A 21,834-nucleotide genomic window follows, 5' to 3' on the forward strand; every position below is an offset into this window, starting at 1 on the left:
CACTGGGAACCGCTTTCTCATCCTTCAGGACCATTCCTTCCCCAGCCTTGGGCTCTTCACATGCATCGGTGATCGGCTCTCTGCGGAATCCTTGGAGGAACTTTCTGCTGCTCTCTGGGTTCTCCCTCTGGGCAGCTCTCTCCAATCCACTGCTGTGTCCTGAGAACCCAGGTGCCTGCGCCTCCTCGACTCTGAGCTCTGTCTCCTCCTCCAGGCACTCCACTGGGCTCTGCCCGGGGAACCTCCTTCTGGACTGGGAAACTCTCTCGGGGCAGCAGCTGGGAAGCTGTAGGGCACCCTTCACCTGTTTGCCATCTCTTGAGGACTACTGTCCTTTGCCGCCATACGTCCAGTGTCTTGAAAACTGCTGCTTCCTACATTTGATGCATTTTGTTGCTGTTTTTCTCTGGGGTGGGGGGAGGGCAGTGCATTCAGCTCCTGTTATTCCGTCGTGGTCATGAACGAACATCCTTAGTTCTTCATCTTTTCCGTATTTGTACTTAAGTCATCTTCACTTTTCTGTTATTTTAAAACTGTGTCTCCTTTCTTATTTAGAGTTACCTATTTTGTTGGTCTTTTAAAACAATCAGTTTTCCATTCTGTCGACTCAGTGAACAGCTCACTTTTCTGCCCTGTTCATTTCCCTCCTCATCATAAGTCAGCCCTTATGACTTCTTTCACGCTGATTGCGGGTTTCCTTTTCTCCCAGCGTTGAATGCTCTGTTCACTTGTGTTCAGGGTTTCTTGTTTTTGAGGAATTTGGGGTTATGAAGTTGCATTGGCTGTTGACTTTCCAAAGGCCCATTTTGATTGTTCTTTAACTAACAGTTATTCAGAAGGCTGTTCTTTTCCTCATGCGTTTGCCGTGTTAGAGCTGGGACCTAGGGGCTTTCTTTCTAGCTTTATTGTCCTGTGGTTAGGAAACGTGGTGGAGAACGAGTCCTGTCTTTCGTGCATGGCCGCTTTCTCCATGGTCTCATACCTGGGCAGCTGTCAGTTTCTCAGGGGAATGACACGAGCTTGGGAGAGAAGCAGCCTCTTCTCCTCCAGCCGCTGGGAGTGCCGCCTCCTGCCTGGGTCTGGCCATCCCTGGAGTGCAGCCAGGAAATCCCCTTCTCAGTCCCAAGCCTCCACGGTGGGGTAGGGACGGATGTTAAGGCGGCTGAACGGAGGGAACTCCATGAAGGGCTCCCAAGTCTCTGCCTGTCACTCGCGGCCAGCCTTGAGTACTGGCTTCTCTCTGGGCTGCAGCTTCCTGGTCTGTCATGTGAGGCCGTGGCGTTCTAAAATGTAGGTTTCATTATTATTCAGGTGTGGTGAGGAAAACAGAGTCAATTGCCATGGAAAAGACAATTGTGAACTCACAGTTCTCAAAGCGCTGGCATCCCATGCGGCAGGCGGGGCGGCCCAGGGTCCGTCAGATGGTGGGGGAGCCACCAGGAGACCTGGGCAAGACCCTTTCTTGTGGTTTCTGTAGAATGGGCAAGGCAGGGCACATGGGTTTAGGATTGGGCAGGTTGAGTAATTTCAGAGCTCTGGGGCCTCGGGACTGCTGTTTGTCTGGCACTTGCCCTTGGGGTGACAAGGGCAGGGGTAGTGCCCTTCAGTGTAAGACCCTGATAGAGGAGGGGGCCAGCGGTGGGCTCTGCAGCAGTCGGTTTGCCTGTGAAAAGGGCCTGCTTCACTGTGTGTAGGACTTAGCTTATCCTGGGAGGGCTGGCCCGTCACAGTCACCAAGTCCCAGTGATGTCACACTATGAGGGCTGGCCCTTCACAGTCACCAAGTCCCAGTGATGTCACACTATCAATGAGGGCTGGCCCTTCACAGTCACCAAGTCCCAGTGATAGCTCACACTATGAGGGCTGGCCCTTCACAGTCACCAAGTCCCAGTGATGTCACACTATGAGGGCTGGCCCGTCACAGTCACCAAGTCCCAGTGATGTCACACTATCAATGAGGGCTGGCCCGTCACAGTCACCAAGTCCCAGTGATGTCACACTATCAATGAGGGCTGGCCCTTCACAGTCACCAAGTCCCAGTGATGTCACACTATCAATGAGGGCTGGCCCTTCACAGTCACCAAGTCCCAGTGATGTCACACTATGAGGGCTGGCCCTTCACAGTCACCAAGTCCCAGTGATGTCACACTATCAATGAGGGCTGGCCCTTCACAGTCACCAAGTCCCAGTGATGTCACACTATGAGGGCTGGCCCGTCACAGTCACCAAGTCCCAGTGATGTCACACTATCAGATACAGAGAGCAGAAAACTGGTACCACAGGGGGCATGAGGCTCTCCCAGTCCAGATCTGTGTTGTCCAGTACGGCAGCCACCAGCCATGGGTGCCACTGACATTGGGATGTGGCTGGTCCACACTGGCTGTGAATGTAAAAAGACACATGCCTGATTTCAAAAACCTTGGGATGTAAACATGAAACAGCTCTCAAGTAATTTCTATACGTTGAAAATGCTAATATTGTGGGTATGTTGTTAAAGCTCATCCCACCCATCCCTCTCTAGGTGTTTTAAAAATGTGGCTACCAGACAATGTGAAGTTACTATGATACCTCCCAGGCCGCGGCCACACTGGCCCCAGGTCCCCCCGTGTCCTGCCGCATCTCCCCAACTCCAGGCCGCGGCCACACTGGCCCCAGGTCCCCCCGTGTCCTGCCGCATCTCCCCAACTCCAGGCCGCGGCCACACTGGCCCCCAGGTCCCCCCGTGTCCTGCCGCATCTCCCCAACTCCAGGCCGTGGCCACACCGGCCCCCAGGTCCCCCCGTGTCCTGCCGCATCTCCCCAACTCAGGCCGTGGCCACACCGGCCCCCAGGTCCCCCCATGTCCTGCCGTATCTCCCCAACTACTGCCACATAGCTGCCTGCCAATCAGTCAGGCTTCATGACTCCCCAGGGTGCCCCACACTTCCAGCTCCTGCACCCCGGTTCCAAACAACCTGTGGGTAACTTCAAAGTCAACGTGAGCTTTGCTCACCCCTGGAGGAGGAGCCGGCTCCCTGGAGACAGTGGGACTGTGGGTGGTGGCTCCCGGCTAGCCAGCCACAGAGCTGCTCTTAGACCCCTAGGCTCATCCTATGGGAGTCAGGCTCACATTGACTTTGAAATCAGCCTTGGTCACCAGGAGGTCTGGCCAACCAGGCCAAAAGCTTCCCATGGGCCATCACCAACCCCGGTGTGCCCTGCTCATGCCCCTCTTTGCTGGACCTGGGCTTTGCTGTACATTCACCCAAGTCATGAGCACACATGAGCAGCACCTCAGATGTCCAAGGAGCAGGTCGGGTAAGCCAGTTGGACAGAGCTGACCCGGGCAGCCGCAGCCCCGTGTGAAGCACAGGGACAAGGAGGCTCCAGGAGGCTGCTGAGGTCAGGGAAGGCCTCCAGGTGATGTGGCGTCTGAGCTGGATGGGAGGCAGTGGGAGATGGCATGTGAGGGTGCTGGGCCTGAACCTCGAGGGCATGGGCACGATCTAGCTGGGCTGGATGCTGTGTAAGGTCCCCACTTCCAGTCGCTGCTCAGACAGGAGCAGCAAACTGAGAAGCCAGGAGACCAGGGCAGAGGTGGGGACAGTGTCTGAGGGCAAGATGGGGATCTGGCTGGACAAGCGGCTTGGCTGAGGGACAGCAGAGGACAGGCGAGAGGAAGGGAGCGGCCGCACTGCCAACCTGGCGTTCTCTGAGGAAGGGTCTTTCCTTGGAGGAAAGGAGGCGGAGTTCAACCTGTGGCAAGCTGAGTTGGAGGAGCTGCAGGAGGATGGGGTCGGCCCAGGTGTCACGAGAACACCACTCCTCTCGAGCAGCTGCAGCGGACCGAGGCCCACGGGCCCGATCCAGCCCTGGCCTGCTTCTGTACTGCCCCAAAGTGAGGACCTTTCTTTAAATTCTATAGCCATTAGCTATCGTCAAAAACCTATTATCAAAAATCTTAGCCAGCTGGGGCAGTAGTAAGACTCCATCTCTACGAAAAATAAAAATTTGGCAGGGATTGGTGGCATGCATCTGTAATCCCAGCCGCTCAGGAAGCTAAGAAGGGAGAACCGCTGGAACTCGGGAGGCAGAGGTTGCAGCGAGCCGAGACCGTGCCATTGCACTCCAGCCTGGAAGACAGAGCGAGGCAAACAGGCAGAACAAACAGAACAAAACAACACACCCAGGAAGTACCAAGTGTTGGTGGCGATGTGGAGACGTTAGAACCTTGTGTGCTGCAGGGAGTGCACAGTGGGCAGCCACTGCGGAAAACCACGGCGGGGGTCCCGCAAAAGGTTAAACGGAGGTTTGCCATGTGACCCAGCAGCTCCACTTCTCCATCTGTTGTCAAAAGAATGGAAAGCGGAGTCTCACAGAGATACTGTAGCCCCTCGTCCGCAGCAGCACCACCGACAAGAGCCAAGGGTGGAAGCCACCGCAGTGTCCACTGATGGAAGAATGCTTTGACACCGCGCTCTATGCATGTCCACGTGGAATATTATTCACCCACGAATATGGACGAAGCTGGAGGCCATCGCCATCAGTGCGGGAAGCCAGTCCACAGAAAGACAAATGCTGCGGCATTCCACTGACGTGAAGTCCCCGGAGCAGTCCAGTGTGTACAGACAGAGTGGACGGTGGGTGCCAGGGGCTAGGGGAAGGGTCACGGGGAGTTGGTGTTTAATGGGAACGGACTTTCAGTCTGGGAAATGGGAACCTTCTGGAGAAGGACGGCGGTGATGATTGCACTACCGTGTGAACATACCCGACACCACTGAACTGCACACTCACAGACGGCTAAGGTTCATTTTACGTCACGTGCGTTGAACCACCATCCAAAAATCCGGAGCATTTTGTGACAGTGAGTGTGACCTAGACCTCACGTTTCCGTGACCAGGAAGCGGGCTTTGCTGTCATTTCCTCCTGTCCCTGCCTGCATTTGCTCCACAAGGCAGAGAACTGGCAGAGACCTGCCACCAGCAAGGCCGAATATACTCACCATGTGCTCCTCACAGAAAGTTTGCCTACCCCTGCTCAAGAGCTCAGGGATGAAGAACTGGAGGGAGGTAGAGCCCGGGCGGGGTGCCAGGGTGCCCAGGCAAAGTCCTCACGAGGCTGCCTGCTTATGTTCAAAGGTCTTCTGCTTTATTAACACACAGTCCGTATTCCATAGATTTGAAGTGTACATTTCAATGGCTTTTGTGTGTGTGTTGTAGAGTGCTGCGGCCAACAGGACAGGCCATACTAGAATGTTCTCAGCATCTGGGAAAGAAACCGTGTACCTTTTAGTGGCCATTCTCATCCCTCTGCTGTCGCTCCCCAGCCCATGGCCACCATGACTCTCCTCTCTGCTTCTGTGAATGAATCCATTCTGGACATTTCATAGACAGAGTCACACACCACGTGGTCTTCAGTGTCTGGCTTCGTTCACTCGGCCTGCTGTTCTCGAGGCTAACCCACATCATGGCGTGAAATGGCTTCATCTCTTCTTGGGGCTGAATAATCTCACGTTATGGTAGACCACATTTTGCTTATCCACTCATCTGCTGATGGACATGTGGCTATTTTGAATTGTGCTGCCGGGAAACTCATGTGGGCACCGCCATGCTTACCAAGGCTGAGTTCTCAGGATGGAGCGAGAGGCCGAGTTCCAGAGAAGACAGCCCAGATAGCGTGGGGACCAGTCTAGGAGAGGGTGTGCTTCCAAAATAAGGCGTCAAATGCTGCACAACCGGAGGAGCCAAGGAATGAAGGAGGCAGGGAGACTCCGCTGCAGGGAGAGACACAGGTCCCTAGGAAACTCTTATTTCTAAGCCAGGCGTTGGGGGTAGACCGGCTTTCCACAGTGGTGGAGGACCACACTGGGAAGAGGATGAAGGTGGAGAGAGGTGTAGGTGGTAGTGGGGGCTGGCCTGGCCATGGCCAGCAGACACAGGTGGGTGCAGGGCTGTGCCCAGGCGCTGAGAGGCTTGAGTTTTAGACAAGGAGTTCTGGGGTGATCTGAAGAGGCCTTGCAGGTCCTGCGCCACAGATCTTACCAGCTGTGGACACTCGGGCGAAGACCAAGTAGAAAGCCACCCAGCCTCTGTGCCCCTCTCCCCTGTTGACCTCAAGGGTGTATACAGCCACACCCGGAGCAGCGAAGGCCCGTCCACCAACCCACAGAATCCCACCGCTAAAATCCTGGTGTCTGCTTACACAGCAAGATAACCGAGCGGCTCCCAGCCTGGGAGGCCGGGTGGAAGTCCAGCAGGATTTCCAAATGTGCAGGACCCCAGGATTGTTCCTGGATCCTTGTCTCGCAGCCTTGACAAGGGGAAGGAGGGAGGCAGCGGAAGGAGTGCAAGCCGATCCAAGCCAGGCTGTGATCTGCCAAGTGACTGGGAAGAATGGGGCCTCACGCCAGGGACAGAGAGCAGAGGTGAGCCGGCCTCTGCCCTGGTTGGAGAACTTGGATTCAGACACAGGGCCCCGATTTCTGCGTGGATCACCCCACTGGGAGGAGGAGTGACTGTGGACACTTCCAGGGTTCTCTCCAAGTCGTCTTCCTCATCTGCCAAATAGAGACTGCTGCCCACTTGCTCCCTGGTAGGTGCCACTCTTCAGGCCACTCTCAAGGCAGGAAGGCCAGGGGGGTGCTGGGGCACAGGTGTGCTAGGAGCTTAGGTGGGTCAGCCCAGCAGAATCCTGCAGGGTAATGGGAGCAGGCAGGGAACCCGAGGCTGGCAGGAAACACTTGATTTCTGTCCCCAGGCTCCCAGGAGGGGTCCTGGGCCTCACCCCCTCCAGCCAGGACAGGAAAGCAGCTCCAGGCAGCTGGGGCCACAGAAAGCTCCATTCCCTGAGGTCTCAGAGGCAGTGGCCCAGGAGCATCTGGTCACCTTTGGAAAAACCGGCTTGGCAAAGGCTCCCCCGAGGGTACGCCTTTCCCGGACAGTGAGACAGAGCCAAAACTCTTCCGTTAACACTGCATTTTTCGCATTTCTGCAGTGCCTGCCCTCTCGGAGCCCACCACTTCCCCGCATTTCTTAGGGAGAAGCTCTCCACGTCCCACCTCCCCTGGCAAGGTGCTGCTCCCAGAGACCTTCCCACCAGTGGCCCAATCTCAGTGCCCTCAGGGGAGAGGTGGGTGCAGAAAAACAGCCTGGGTCACGGAAAGAGGAACGAGGGCTGTGAGATTCCGGAGGCACGGACGCAAAGCTCGAGGGAGAGCGGGAGGTCAGGGCGGGGTGGAGGAGGGGGATACTGGAATTGGAGGGAGCCATGCAGGGGGCGGGCGTGGGCCTGACCGCCGTCCCGGCACAAGGCGATCGGGTGCAAACCTCCAAGCCCCCTGGCTAAGGTGCCAGGTGCCGCCCAGAGCCCTCAGGCCTAGGGTACACGGAAACCACAGGCAGGGTGCGCGTGGGGAAAGCGGGGCGGGTTGGGGAAGGCGCCCCGGGAACCTGAACCTCCCACCCGCCTCCGTCTTGACCACTCTTAAGCCCCGCTCCGCCCGAAGTAAGGCGCAGTTCACCACCATTCCCAGTAGACTAACGCACAGGTGGGGGCGCGCTGGGGACACAGGTGTGCTTGGGGGCATTGCGCACAGCCCAGTCACGGGGGCGAGGAGCAGGGCGGGGCAGAGCGGGCACCCAGCTTTGTTAGCGGTGCTCCCCGCGAGACACGCGCCGCGCGTACGCGCTTCCTCCTTGGGGCCGGCCGTGGGGCCCCGCCCTGCGCATTGGCCAAACGGATGGCCCACGATTGGCTGAGACCCTGGCCCCCGCCTCCTCGGCACCAGGAGGGTGGGGCGCGGGTGTGGGCTGCGCGGCGCGTGCTGCCCTCGGGGGGTCTAGCGCGCCTCAGGTACAGCCGAGCTGACGCCAGGGCCACGCCTTCCTTCCCACAGAGCGCGCTGCGCGTGCGGAGGGCTGGCGGCTATTGGGACTTGCGGGCTGAGCGTGGGGTAGGGTGGGGGTACGGGAAGGTGTCTGCACCTGCATACCTTGCTTTGGGGGCGCACCGGGGACCCGTAGATTTCGCCAGCCGAGCGCACTGGGAATCTGTGGCCTGGGCCCGGGGGATGGGCTAGGGGAACACGCGCACGCTTTGGGCTTTACAGAATGTAATCGCGCGAGGGGGAGGGCGAAGCGTGGCAGGAGGGCGAGGCGAAGGAAGGAGGGCGTGAGAAAGGCGGCGGCCGCGGCGCGGAGGAGGGTTATCTATACATTTAAAAACGAGCCGCCTGCGCCACGCCTGCGGAGACTGGGGAAGAGTCCGGCAGCACGCGCGGGACACGAGCGTCCCACGCTCCTTGGCGCGTACAGCCCGCCATCACTAGGCCTCTTGTGCCCGGACTCCAGACGACCTAGGACGCGTGCCCCGGGAAGTTTCTCGGTGGCCCCGTGCCAGAAGCCCCTGGGGGCGCCACCGTTTTCACCACCGCCTCCGGTTCCTCCGCCTGCACCTTCCTGCGGCGCGCCGGGACCCGGAGCGGTCGGGTGGATGCGGGCGCGATGGACGGCGGCGCACTGCCCAGGCCCGCGCCCCCTGCGCCCCGCGTCCCTGTCGGCTGCGCCGCCCGGCGGAGACCCGCGTCCCCGGAACTGTTGCGCTGCAGCCGGCGGCGGCGCCCCGCCAACGCGGAGACCGGGAGCGGCGCGGCTGCCGTGGCGCGGCGCAACGAGCGGGAGCGCAACCGCGTGAAGCTGGTGAACTTGGGCTTCCAGGCGCTGCGGCAGCACGTGCCGCACGGCGGCGCCAGCAAGAAGCTGAGCAAGGTGGAGACGCTGCGCTCGGCGGTGGAGTACATCCGCGCGCTGCAGCGCCTGCTGGCCGAGCACGACGCGGTGCGTAACGCGCTGGCTGGAGGGCTGCTGGCGCCGGCCGTGCGACCGTCTGCGCCCCGCGGACCGCCTGGGCCCACCTCAGTGGCCGCCTCGCCCTCCCGCGCGTCTTCGTCCCCGGGCCGCGGGGGCAGCTCGGAGCCCGGCTCCCCGCGTTCCGCCTACTCGTCGGACGACAGCGGCTGCGAGGGCGCGCTGAGCCCCGCGGAGCGCGAGCTGCTCGACTTCTCCAGCTGGTTAGGTGGCTACTGAGCACCCTCGACCTAGGAGGTAACGGCCGGGCGGCGGGGAGGAGTGGGGGCCGGGGCCGGGGTGCAGGGACCGGGTGGGGCGGGGTGGGCAGGCCCGGCGGGTCGCGCCCCCAAGAGCCCGGGGGAGCCGAGCGCCAGGCCCGAGCGAGGGCTTGGATTTCGCTCACTCTTCGTTTTCACCAGACTTTTTCAAGCCTGTGCAAGACCGGGGTTTGTTTGTCCGGGATTGCAAAACTTCCCCTCGCGGCCCCGCCGCCGCCGAGGGAGGGGAGGGGAGGGGAGCGGCCGTCGGGCGGTTGAGGTCTCCAGTGCTGGCGGTTCTCGGGGCAGATTGGGGTGCTGGGGGCGGGGTGACTTTGCATTGCAAATCGCGCTCCCGGCCCGGGGCGGCAGAAATGAGTCGGCGGGCGCGGCGAGCGCGGAGCCCTGACTCACCGCGACTCCGAGTGCCCGCCCCGCCCCCGCCCTGTCTCAGACCGAGCCGCGGCACCCACGGACTCAGTACTCCAAAGCCGACCGAGCAAACGAAACTGCCGACTTCGCTGGGGGGAGGTGGGGGCGGGGTCTGTCCCGATCGGCGCCCGCGTTGACGCGCGTTCGCTTCCCCACCTTCCCCTTGCAGCCTCAGCCCTGGAAGCCCAGCGAGCGACCGGCGCGCTCATCGCCCAGCAAGCCGGAGACCCCCCCCTCCGCCGACCGACGCCGCGTCGCCCGTCCGGCCCAGCCTGACCAGTGCCCAGGTGGAACCGGACCTGTAGCTGGCCCCGTGAGGGCTGGCGGCTTCCTCCGACGTCGCCCCTCCCCACAGCTTCTGGACTGCAGTGGGGTGGGTTCACCACACGTGGAGATTTTTCCGGAGGAGAGAGGATTGTATCAGGGCACAGAGAATCTTTTTTTCTGCACGTTAGCTGGAGCTGCTGGAGGGACGGTGCTGGCAAATGGAGACCTATTTTTGTACAAAGAACCCTTGACTTGGGGCACAATAAAGATGATCTGGACCCCTGCCCCCACTCTCTGGAGTTTTCCGTGCTGGCCAAGGCCTGGACACGAGCAGCCCCTGAGGGACGGGGTCCCTGGCATGAGGCCCCCATTACTGCCCCACCTGGGGTTGATTTGTGGGCGGTGCTGCTCTCTTCTGGGGAAGCCTCTTTAAGGAGCATGAACTTTATAAATCAGTCAGCTCTGTTTATTAGTAGCTCCTGTCACCTGCTTCTCAGGTGACGGCCAGACTAATGTGGTCACTACTCCCTGAACCCTGCGACCTCCTCTGTATGGTGGGTTCGGGGTGAGATCTGGAGTCCAGTCAGGCCGCTGATAGTGGAGCCACTGGGACGCCTCGTGAGGCTGGGGACGTCCTGCAGGAGGTGGGAGCTGGTGGGTGGCTTGGAAACTGAAGTCTGGAGGATGCCAAGCCACCCCCGGGGCTGGGGTAAGTGCTGGGTGTGGGGCGAGGCGGAGGTGGTCTGACCAGAGAGAGCCGGCCGTGGGGCTGAGGGCATGGGCTCCCCGCAGGCCGCAGCTCAGAGCTCCAGTGCCATTGAAGGTGGGCAGCCCAGGGCAAGTGGCTTAACTTGCAAATGGAATGACCAGACCACTTTAGGGGCCTCTGGGGAAGTTAGTGAGAGGTGGCTGGAGGCTGCCCCCTCACTGGCTTTGGGTTTTGCCTGCACTGCGGAGGCCCTGCAGGCCCCTGCTTACCTGAATCCTGACAGTGGCTGTTGAAAGGAACACGGAAGGCTTGGAAGCTTTGCACCAGCCCCCCCATCTGGAGAACTGGCACTGGGATATTACACGGCTCTACCTTTGACCCAGGGCCCAGGAGGCTTTGAAGTCTCCCTGTGCCCAAAGCTCCCTTTTAGTGCCCTGGTGGAGGAGGAGGTGACGGGGATCCCCAGTTGCTTTAGGGCACAGAGGCACCCCTTCCTTCAGAAGGGGATGGCCGGGGCAGAGCCGTTGGAGAGCTGGGAGATGGGAGCAGCTGGGGATGTCCTAGAGTGGGCGGCTCCTGAGTAACCATGGCATCAGGACACACAGCCTGCCAGGGTGCCCTATTACCAGGGGAGCAGGGTGCCCAGGGCTCCTTTCACCAGCTGCAGCCTTGGGCTGGGTGGGGGCTCCTCAGCAGCCAGGGTCAAAGCCTCGTCCGTAGGGGGCGTCTGATGAGGACCAGGCTCAGCTGGGGTCAGTAGACCTGCAGGCCTCGGGGAACTGGCCTTGGCCAAGGGACAGGAGGGGCACATTGCCATGGTCACCCAGGGAGAGCCATCCCAGAGCCTTCTCCCAGAGTCCACACCCAGTTGGTGGCCTCCCTGAGCCGCAGGACCTGAGCTCTCCCCAGGGTACCACACCTTGACCGCAGGGAAAGACCCATGGCTACCAGGACCACAGGGGGCTGTTGGGTGGGTGAAGTGGGTCGGGTGGAAACCACGGGAAGACAGGGCAGAGGAGAGACCCGCCACCCACTGGTGCGAAGAGGACAAAACTCTGCAGAGGGTAAGCAGTGCTGTCATTTTTGTTGTCCCACATTTTATTACGGAAAATTTCCAATATCTGCAAAAGCACCAAGGCCTTTGTTGGGCATTCTCTGTGCCAGGACTTGGACGCATGCATGTGCCACACAGGCCTGTGCTCATGGAGCCTGGGGCCTATGGTGGGCACAGGGGCCAACCATTGTACATTCTGGCCGGTGGAGGATGCGCTGGACCCCAGGGGGGACCCGGGAAGCCTTCAGTGCCAGTTCTGAGGCCCTTCCTGCCCCATCCATCTCGCACCCCATCCCTGCATTGCTAAGTAAATCCCAGCCTGAATCCTTTCCCCCTGATATTTCATGTGTGCCTCTAAAGGAAACCCCAGTACCATCATCAGTCCCTCAAATGAACCACTGTTCTTTCATATCACCAGGGACCCAGCCAGTGGCACAGTCCTGGGTCTCATGGTTTTGTACAGGTGGCTTTATAGAATTGGGATTCACCCCAGGTCCACAGATGAAGTTTGTTCAGCAGGTCTCGAGCATCTTGTAGGCAGTTTCCCCGCAGTGTCTTCATGAAGAAGCAGAGCTGTTTGTTCCCTTGAGCCCCTGTGTGCATGGTGGTCTTGATGGCCCCGTTCTGGGTGGTGTTGAGAACCTGTCCCTGTGTTTCCTGTAGGACAGGGTCTGGGGTGCCAGAAGTGGTCCTTTGATCAACTTTGGGGTGAACTGCAAATGGGGTTGACATGAAACCCACCTAATGAGTGTGACAGAGATAACAAGATGGAGACAAGGGACCCCCTTTCTGAGTTGACTCGAGAACTACCCGGTAAGCTTGTGGAAACTTCCATAGACGGCACAGCAATCTAGGCCGCGACTACTCCCTGGCCGTCACTGGGGGAGGTTGCGCTGTGGTCTGGGGGCTCCGCAGCCGTGGCCAGCTCCTTCTGGAGTATTTCTTTCTCATGCCATTTCCCCGAATACACTCCTTGCCCGGGTCATCCCATGTGACACCTGCTGCTCAGAGGATGCACCTCGCCAGGAGATGGGACTTATAGTGGCCGTGTAAGCGGCTGTCGCGGCGGGGATATTTTCGAGAGTGGAAAGGGCTGTGGTTGACAAGCAGGACCGTGGGCTGCTGATCGATGCGTTATGAAGGCCCTCCCCACACTCATTCACCCAGTGCCCACTGGGGCCGGAGAGCCTGAAGTTGTGGCTTTAGTTTCTGTCTCTAGTGATAAGCAGAAAAGAGGGATGAGGAAGGGGCCTCCCGACCCGACCAGAAGCAGAAACTAAGAATCCGTCACCGTGGTCTCTCCCGTGGACGTCACACAGTCTGAACGTGATGAGATCTGAGATTTCAACCCTGGACTCTTCCACGTCCACATCCTTGCCGTGTTCACACCTTCCAGGCGGTGAGGCTGAGCCTGGGGGCTCCCCTGGGGAGGATAGCCTTAGCAGTTCAGCATTTGAGATTGCTGAGCCTGGAGAGGGCCTCACCTGGCCCAGGTGCCAGCCTGTCCTGGGCTCTGCTGTGCGGGCAGCAGGGCTCTGCCGTGAGCCCACGGTCCGGTCCTTGTCCCCACTGGGAAGTTAGAAGCTGATTCCAGGCAGAAGGTGATCGCGATGCGGTGTGAACGGAGCTGAAATGTAAGGTTGTTTCCTTTCTTCTGTGATCAGCCTCTTGACCGTTTTATGCTTCTTATTTTATACTAACGCCATTCCGGGAAGGAAGGGTAAGCATTTAAATGCCTAGCATGAATTTAGTCCTCCATCTTCATGGGATGTGATGCCAGTTTAACATGCAAACCTGAGGATATTTGACTTCTGTGCGGAATCCCTGGAATGGCACAGTGTGTGTGTTGTCCTGGCCCAGGTGTCTGCATTTCATTGCCACTAGAACAGTGGAAACTGCACAACTGTTTCCCTCCTTGGCGTGGGCTGGCTCCACCAGCACCCTCCGCCTCCTGGTTGCCGATGGGGGAGGAAGGAGGAGAGGGAGGCGTCAGTACGTCCAGCCGTCAGCGAGAGTGCTCGGTGAACGCAGGGAAGTCGCCTGAGTCAGAAAGGACGCGACAGCTTCCCGGTCCTGCACGTTTCTTGGAACACCACCGGCTTCCTTCTGCATCCCTAGCAACTTTGGATTTGAATGGAAAACGTGGCAGCTCCGTGGTCACCAGCACCCGGCTGGCTCAGGCGTAGGTGTGACACGCTGCCTTGTACTGCTGCGGGTCCCTGGCACCTTTTCTGTGTGGCCTGGCATCCGTGGGCATCGTGGATGCGGTGCTGGAGTGGGGAGACGCACGTGTGGTGCCTTGCCCATGCTCTCCGTTGCTGACGTGAGTGTTGTGGTCTGCCGCTGGCCTGCACCCGCAGCACAAGTTCAAAGGTGAAAGTAGTCAGAATCCCTAAGGCCAGGCGTGGCGGCCCACGCTTGTCATCCCAGTGCTTTGGGAGGCTGAGACCGGAGGATCGCTTGAGCCCAGGGATTCAAAGACCAGCTTGGGCAACAGTGGGAGACCCTGCCTCTAATAAAAATAAAGCAAAACAGAATAAAAGGAGAACTTCAAGACAGTAGTAGCAGAACAGTAAACCAAGGTTGGCGCCCCGTTCGTGTCCTATGCCGGTGACACCCGTCCCAGTGCCACCCCTCGGAGCTGGGGCAGGGGCGTCATGCAGAGAGGCCCCAGCATACATGGTCCCCCAGTTGGAAGCTTGTTCCACTCAACGCACAAAGGGATGGGGCAGGGAGGCTTGCTGTGAGCAGGGTCCCTGGTGTCCATGCACCTTCGATCCCCCCAAGGTGGCCTTCAGAGACCTTCAGTCATCCCAGAGACCTCAGCTGGGTCCAGAGGTGATTGGCCATCCGGAGAGGCTGGGCCTGAGGCTGGGCTGGACAGGGCGAGATGGACGGCGTTGGAGAGGCCTGCCTCTCAACCCCACATCCTCAGCTGTAGCGGTCACAGCCCACTGTGGTTGCTGCGGGGACCCTTTGCCCAGCAGCGAGGGCACACGGAGGGGTGGTTTCTTTGGGGCCACACCCTCAGTCTTTGTTCTCATCAAAATGGGGGGTAGTGGGGCCAGGCGGGCCCAGCAGCCTGCCCGATGCTGTCCTGGCCTATGGGCTGTGAGCTGCCCTTGAGCTTTTTGGAGGGTCTCAGGGGTAGCCCAGGTCCACCCGGGAGCCCACAGAAGCTGGGAAGGACCCTGAAGGCTCGGAGGGCAGGGCAGCAGGTGGAGGTGGCGGCTGCCCACCAGGAGGGGCCACTCCTCCTCCCAGTCCCCTCTGAGGGGTGTCACTCCGGCTTGCAGAAACAGGCAAGCTCAGTGACCTGCCCGAGGCCCACAGGGATCCAGAGGTGCAAGGGTTAAACCCGCAGTACCGAGCTGGACGCCCCTCACACCAATGTCTCCCCTGGTTCTGCCTGGAGGGGGCACTGTTCCGGCTGTTTTTCCCCTGAAGTGGAGGGTCTTCAGTGAGACAGAAGCCAGCAGTCAGGCCAGGTCTCCTGACACCCCAGCCTCCCAAAGGGTGGGGAAAGTGTCCTGTGCCCTGGGGCCTGGGGAGGGTGTGGGAGGGGTCTCCCTGAGAGCTGGGGGGGAGGTTGAGGACCGACTGAGCCCTTATCACCCCACACTCTGGCCCCTTGGAAAGGAAGGAAGAGGGCCCGGCTGGAGGGCTGGCTGCAGACAGGTGCAGGCCCCTGCCAGCCCCCAGGGCCTCCAGGCTGTGGGCTTCTGTTCCCTCCACCCCCTTTCTACCCCTCCCCAGCTTCTGGCTATGATTAATGGAGAGCATCAATCAGCAAGAGGCCCCGGTGCCACTGGGGACTCCCCACCCACCCACTGGCCTTACCCCCAGCAATGTCCCCCTGCTGAGGTGGGACCCTCCCCACCGCTTACCTATTGAAATAAGCCATTCCCAGGTGCCCCCACAGGGGTGGATTCCCAGCCCAGAGGCAGGGAGGGGCCTCCTGGGGGGTCACCTGTCAGCTCTCCCAGAGCAGCCCTGTCCAAGGCCGCAGATCAGCAGAGGGAGAGAAGGGAATGTGTCTGCTCAGCTGTGGTGCCTGTTTGTGAGCCTGGCAGGGGCAGAGTCACAGCCTTCAGGCCCCAGACCCGCTGTCCTGCTGGAAGCACAGGGAGGCTTGGGGGTCCCGGCCAGGCCTGCTGCCTGCACCTCTGGGTCCCCATTATGCCTAGGAGGTGACACCATCAGGGAAAAGGGCCCCAGAGTTAATTCATGTCCCCGAGGATGGGCTTGGGGTCCTGAGAGCAGCTGCGATGGCTCGACCTGTGCTTCGTGAAGAAGCACCTTGGGGCCTACGCAGCAGAAATCAGTCTCACCATCTGCAGCCCCCCGAGGCCTGTCTCCTTGGCTGGTGGACGCCACCTTCTCCATGTGTCCTCACGTGGTCATTCCTCTGTGTGTCTTCATCTCCTCTTAATAAGGACACTGCTCATACGGGACTAGGGTCCACCCTCATGGCCTCACTTTAACTGGATCGCCTCTTTAAAGGCTCCGGCTCCAAAAACAGCCACATGTGAATCTGGAGGGCATAAAATTCAACCCATAATGGGCAGGAACAAGAGGGCTTTCTAGAAACTCCAGTGCTCAGGGCCCTTCCCCCGCCGCAACCTCTCCGGAGTCACAGCCTCTTCTTCTTCTTGGGTCAAGCACTGCCCCCTCTGGACCCCTCTTGCGGAGGGTAGAGTAGACAGGGCTGAGGACAGAGAGGCCTAGGGCCCCATGTGGCCTTGGAAGAGGCGTCTCCTGGGACCAGGACACCCCGGGATGCCAAGAACACGGAGCAGCGGGTCCCTGAGCCAATCTTCCGAGAGCCTGCCTGCCAAGGTTCCAGGCACCTCGGTGAGCACAGGGCCTGTCCCACAGGCTGCAGGGCTGGGGGGTCTCATGTGACAGGGACCCAGGGCTGCCCGGATAGACCATGGAGGGGCTGCAGTCCCTGGCGGGATGCTGGGGGCTGGTGTTGGGGGAGGGCGTCCTGGGAGCCCTGTTTGTGGGATCCACTGTTTTCTACCTGCTTGTCCTATCCGGGTCCACGTGGATGCCAGGTCGTGGCCCAGGGCCCACAATGGTGGCCTGCAGCCCAGCCCAGGCAGGCTCTCCTGATACCATTCGGGAGGCTCCTGGGTCCTCCGACCCCCGAAGCTGGCATTTGCCTATGAGCCTTGGGGTTCTCTCCAGGCTGGCCGGGCCCCTGAGGCTGGCCACCACCTGAGTGATAGACATGCAAATCTCTAAACGAAATGCAATTAATAACCAAATGAGAGCCTGGGAGAGCCTGGGCTTGGCCTGAGAGGCTGGGCTGGGCTTAACCTTGGGGCCCCAAGTATTTGTCTCTCATTTGAATGTCCTCTGTGGGCTGGCAGGCAGGGCTTGCAAAGGGGCCTCGGCGGCTCTCACAGGCTGCCAGGTTTGGGGAGCTCTGAGCCGTTTGGTGCCCACTCAGCACTCGTCCTGGGTCCTGCCTGGGCCACCTTGCAAGGCTTTCCGGGCCCCACGGGCTGGCCCCTCCCTGAGCACCTTTCCAGAGTCCCAGCCCCCAACGGCCCTGCTCTGTGCCACGCACATCCCCATGCAGGGCAGACAGAGCAGAGAGCTTGAGACCCATTTGTCAGAAATGGAAACTGAGGCTTGCGGCAGGATGCATCTGTGGGAGGACACGGGGCATTGAGGGGAAAGCCGGATGGGTCTGGGCGCCTTGTGTCCCGGGCCAGAGCAGCACTCTGTGGGAGGGGTGTGGCAGCAGCAGGCTGGCATGGAGCAGCCCCTCAGAGTCTGAGGCTTTCTCCGGCATGGGTGTGAGTGTGCACTGATACGTGCAGATATCAGTGTGGGGCTTGTGCCCACTGCCATCCCAGTGCTTCTGCACGGGTATGCAGCTCTGGGGCATCTCCCTGAGTTGATGGCCTCTCCGTCCGGGGAGGGCATGACCCTGGGCACTTCTCCAGTCACTTATCCTCTGTACAGGTGACTCCCTGCGCCACCCCGGCCAGAATCCCATTGCGGGGCCCTCTGGCACTCGGTCATACGGGACTAGGGTCCGCTCTAATGGCCTCACTTTAACTAGATCACCTCTTTAAAGGCTCTGGCCCCAAAAGTAGTCAAATGTGAATCTGGAGGGGATAAAATTCAACTGGAAACTGTTCTGTGGGGGCGGAGCAGGGTTCCCAGGTGGGGAGCCTGGTGTCCCCTTTCCTCCTGGGCCTTCCAAGGCACCCCGGAGAATTCCACCCCGGGCAGTGGATGAGCAGCTCTGTCTGTCTGTCATCTTTCCACCGGGGCACAGGCACCTCCAATGCAGGAACATGGAGTGCATGCTGACGAAGTGTGCATGGGGGGCACTCAGAACCGCCACGCGAACCCCCACGCAGAATGTTCCCAGCAGCAGCAGCAGCCACCATCCTGGGACCCGCTCCAGCTGGCACCCTCTCCCTCCCTCACCCTTCGCCCCTCCTGACATCTGTCACTGTAGGTAGGGTTTGTCCTTGACCTTCAGGTGGGCGTCACCGCGCAGCGTGGAACCCCGTCTCCGAGTCTGGAGTCGTCCATGTTCTTCTTTGCTGCGGTCGCATAGATGGCCACAGTGCCCGTAGCAGGAGTCGCCTCTCATGCTTCTCTCGTTGGGCCTGGGGCAGCTCCAGGGTTTGGCAGCCATTAACGGTGTTCCTGGGGCTTTTTGCGTCTGGGTTTTGGTGGACGTAAGCTCTCTGCTCTGCCCTGCGTTTGTGCACAGGAGGGACAGGCTGGGCATCCAGGGTGTTTGCACCCAGGGTGGTCACTGAGGGCCCCATGGGCAGGCCTTGTCCTGACGCGGAGGAGCTGTGGTTAGCAGGGGACACCGGGCAGGTGGGGGCCCCTGCTCCTGGCCCTCAGCCCTGGCTGCTGTGTGCCTTATGCCATTGGCTTCTCCCTGCGCCCTCCGAGCAGGCATCCTGGTCCTCGTGCTTGGACAAGGACAGGCATTTGGGAAGGGCCGTTTCTGCTCACCCACCCGACACTCCTTCAGAGCGAGGCAGGGTCGTGGCAAGGATGCTTGTGACAGGGATGATTGTGACAAGGATGCTTATGGCAGGGATCTTGTGACAGGGATCTTGTGACAGGGATGATTGTGACAGGGATCTTGTGACAGGGATGATTGTGACAGGGATGCTTGTGACAGGGATGATTGTGACAGGGATCTTGTGACAGGGATGATTGTGACAGGGATGATTGTGACAGGGATCTTGTGACAGGGATCTTGTGACAGGGATGATTGTGACAAGGATGCTTATGGCAGGGATCTTGTGACAGGGATCTTGTGACAGGGATGATTGTGACAGGGATCTTGTGACAGGGATGATTGTGACAGGGATGATTGTGACAAGGATGCTTGTGACAGGGATGATTGTGACAGGGATGCTTATGGCAGGGATCTTGTGACAGGGATCTTGTGACAGGGATGATTGTGACAGGGATGATTGTGACAAGGATGCTTGTGACAGGGATGATTGTGACAAGGATGCTTATGGCAGGGATCTTGTGACAGGGATCTTGTGACAGGGATCTTGTGACGGGGTGATTGTGACAGGGATCTTGTGACAGGGATCTTGTGACAGGGATGATTGTGACAGGGATCTTGTGACAGGGATCTTGTGACAGGGATGATTGTGACAAGGATGCTTGTGACAGAGATGATTGTGACAGGGATGATTATGACAAGGATGCTTATGGCAGGGATCTTGTGACAGGGATCTTGTGACAGAGATGATTGTGACAGGGATCTTGTGACAGGGATGATTGTGACAGGGATGATTGTGACAAGGATGCTTGTGACAGGGATGATTGTGACAGGGATGATTGTGACAGGGATGATTGTGACAGGGATGCTTGTGACAGGGATGATTGTGACAGGGATGATTGTGACAGGGATCTTGTGACAGGGATGATTGTGACAGGGATGCTTGTAACAGGGATGATTGTGACAGGGATCTTGTGACAGGGATGATTGTGACAGGGATGATTGTGACAGGGATGATTGTGACAGGGATCTTGTGACAGGGATGATTGTGACAAGGATGCTTGTGACAGGGATGCTTGTGACAAGGATGCTTGTGACAGGGATGCTTGTGACAGGGATGATTGTGACAAGGATGCTTGTGACAGAGATGATTGTGACAGGGATGATTGTGACAAGGATGCTTATAGCAGGGATCTTGTGACAGGGATCTTGTGACAGGGATGATTGTGACAGGGATGATTGTGACAAGGATGCTTGTGACAGGGATGATTGTGACAGGGATATTGTGACAGGGATCTTGTGACAGGAATGATTGTGACAGGGATCTTGTGACAGGGATGATTGTGACAGGGATGATTGTGACAGGGATCTTGTGACAGGGATGATTGTGACAGGGATGATTGTGACAAGGATGCTTGTGACAGGGATGATTGTGACAGGGATATTGTGACAGGGATCTTGTGACAGGAATGATTGTGACAGGGATGATTGTGACAGGGATATTGTGACAGGGATCTTGTGACAGGAATGATTGTGACAGGGATCTTGTGACAGGGATGCTTGTGACAGGGATATTGTGACAGGAATGATTGTGACAAGGATGCTTGTGACAGGGATGATTGTGACAGGGATATTGTGACAGGGATCTTGTGACAGGGATGATTGTGACAGGGATCTTGTGACAGGAATGATTGTGACAAGGATGCTTGTGACAGGGATGATTGTGACAGGGATATTGTGACAGGGATCTTGTGACAGGGATGATTGTGACAGGGATCTTGTGACAGGGATGATTGTGACAGGGATGATTGTGACAGGGATCTTGTGACAGGGATGATTGTGACAGGGATTGTGCACATCCCGCATCGGCACCCCTGAACTTAAACACAAGCTGGAAATAAAAATGACATAAATAGAAAGACAGGCCAGGTCATTCCCTGAGGTCACACGGCAGGGAAGTGGCTGTGGGGATTCACAGGCCGCCTGAGTGCTCAGCACACCCACCTGGTGGGGCTGGCCGGCACTGGGCTTGGAATAAGGATGGGGGACCCAAGGACCCTTTGCGACAGTCACAGTCACCCTGTCCAGCTCTCCCTCCATCCTCCATCCACAGCTCTGCGGGAGGGGATGGGTAGAGGGTCTCTGGGACCCCATCCTGTCAGATATCTGGGATTCCCAGACTTTCTGAAGCCCCCATATGTGTGGGAGGTGACCTCTGTCAGGGCTGCAAAACTCAGCCAAACACCTGTGCTGGGTGGGCAGGGAGGTGTTCCTGAGTGGGACGGGCACCCTGGGGAGGGAGGGGAGCCTTTGGGTGGGTGGTGTGCCCAGGGTGGCATGTGGTATAGGCTAGGCAGAGAGCTGCGACCTGGCTATTCCTGTCTGACGCAGGTCTCCTGCCGTGGGCTTTGGGGTGTCCTGGAGGTGGGAGGCAGCAGGAGGGCCAGGGCTGTGGGGAGGGCACCAGGGGTCCCTGGGCTCCAGTGATGCAAACCCCAGGAGTGGGCCCAGCATAACCTGGGCCAACAGAACCACAGGGGGTGGGCAGGGTCTCCAAGCAGGGGCAGTAGTTGAGGGCAAGTTGTTCCATCAGTGCCTGGCTCCCAGCCCCACCCTCTGGCTTCCCCTCCCTGTCTCAGTCTCTGCAGCCTCAGGGCAACAGGGCAGTGCTGGCTCAGGTCCAACCAGTTCCAGGCAGGGCAGGAACTGCTGCTGCCGCCGCCGCCACCAATGCAGGGGCTCGATTCCAGCTTCTGGTTTTGCTCCGCTTCACCTGAGCACCTGAACTCACCCTTGCACCAGCCTTAGCCTCACTGCTCTCCACTCCCAAAGCTGCAGGGACTCTGCTCAGGCCTGAGCCCTCCCTCCCTCCTTCACACGCACATGCACACACGCACAGACACAATAACACACTGGGACACATGCAGACACATGTACCTATACACACGTAGACTCACGCAGACACACTGAGACACAGAGACCACATACAGAGAAACACACCGAGACACACAGACACAGACACACATAGACCCCCACACACACGCAAATACAGCATATATATATATATACACACACACATAGACACACATGCACGGACACACACACACATGCACACACACACCTCTGGAGCAGGTTGGGACTCACCATCTCTGGCAGCACTGGCGCCCGCCCAGGCCGCCCTGGCTGGGTGAGGAAATCCAGTGCTAGGAGGCTGCTCTGCCATCTCTGCCCACCTCTTCTTTGCCCTCCTGCCACCCCCAGGGCCTCCCAAGCACACACGG

At 59.0% G+C, this 21,834-nt stretch overlaps 1 protein-coding gene and 1 pseudogene across 1 annotated transcript; both read left to right on the forward strand.

Moving 5' to 3' along the window:
• The first annotated feature begins 4,464 nt into the window (after positions 1 to 4,464).
• LOC144577930 (uncharacterized) lies at positions 4,465 to 8,305 on the forward strand (annotated as a pseudogene).
• ASCL2 (achaete-scute family bHLH transcription factor 2) lies at positions 8,225 to 10,066 on the forward strand. Its single transcript, XM_009008704.5, has 2 exons — positions 8,225 to 9,080; positions 9,684 to 10,066. The coding sequence occupies exon 1, from the start codon at positions 8,481 to 8,483 to the stop codon at positions 9,060 to 9,062; it is 582 nt and encodes a 193-aa protein (XP_009006952.1). The 5' UTR covers positions 8,225 to 8,480; the 3' UTR covers positions 9,063 to 9,080; positions 9,684 to 10,066.
• The last annotated feature ends 11,768 nt before the right edge of the window (positions 10,067 to 21,834 follow it).

This window comes from Callithrix jacchus, chromosome 10 (assembly GCF_049354715.1).
Source record: "Callithrix jacchus isolate 240 chromosome 10, calJac240_pri, whole genome shotgun sequence".
Classification (NCBI taxonomy): Eukaryota; Metazoa; Chordata; class Mammalia; order Primates; family Cebidae; genus Callithrix; species Callithrix jacchus.

Coding starts and splice junctions, on each gene's coding strand:
- ASCL2 (XM_009008704.5), top strand. CDS start 8,481: ATGGACGGCGGCGCACTGCCCAGGCCCGCGCCCCCTGCGCCCCGCGTC.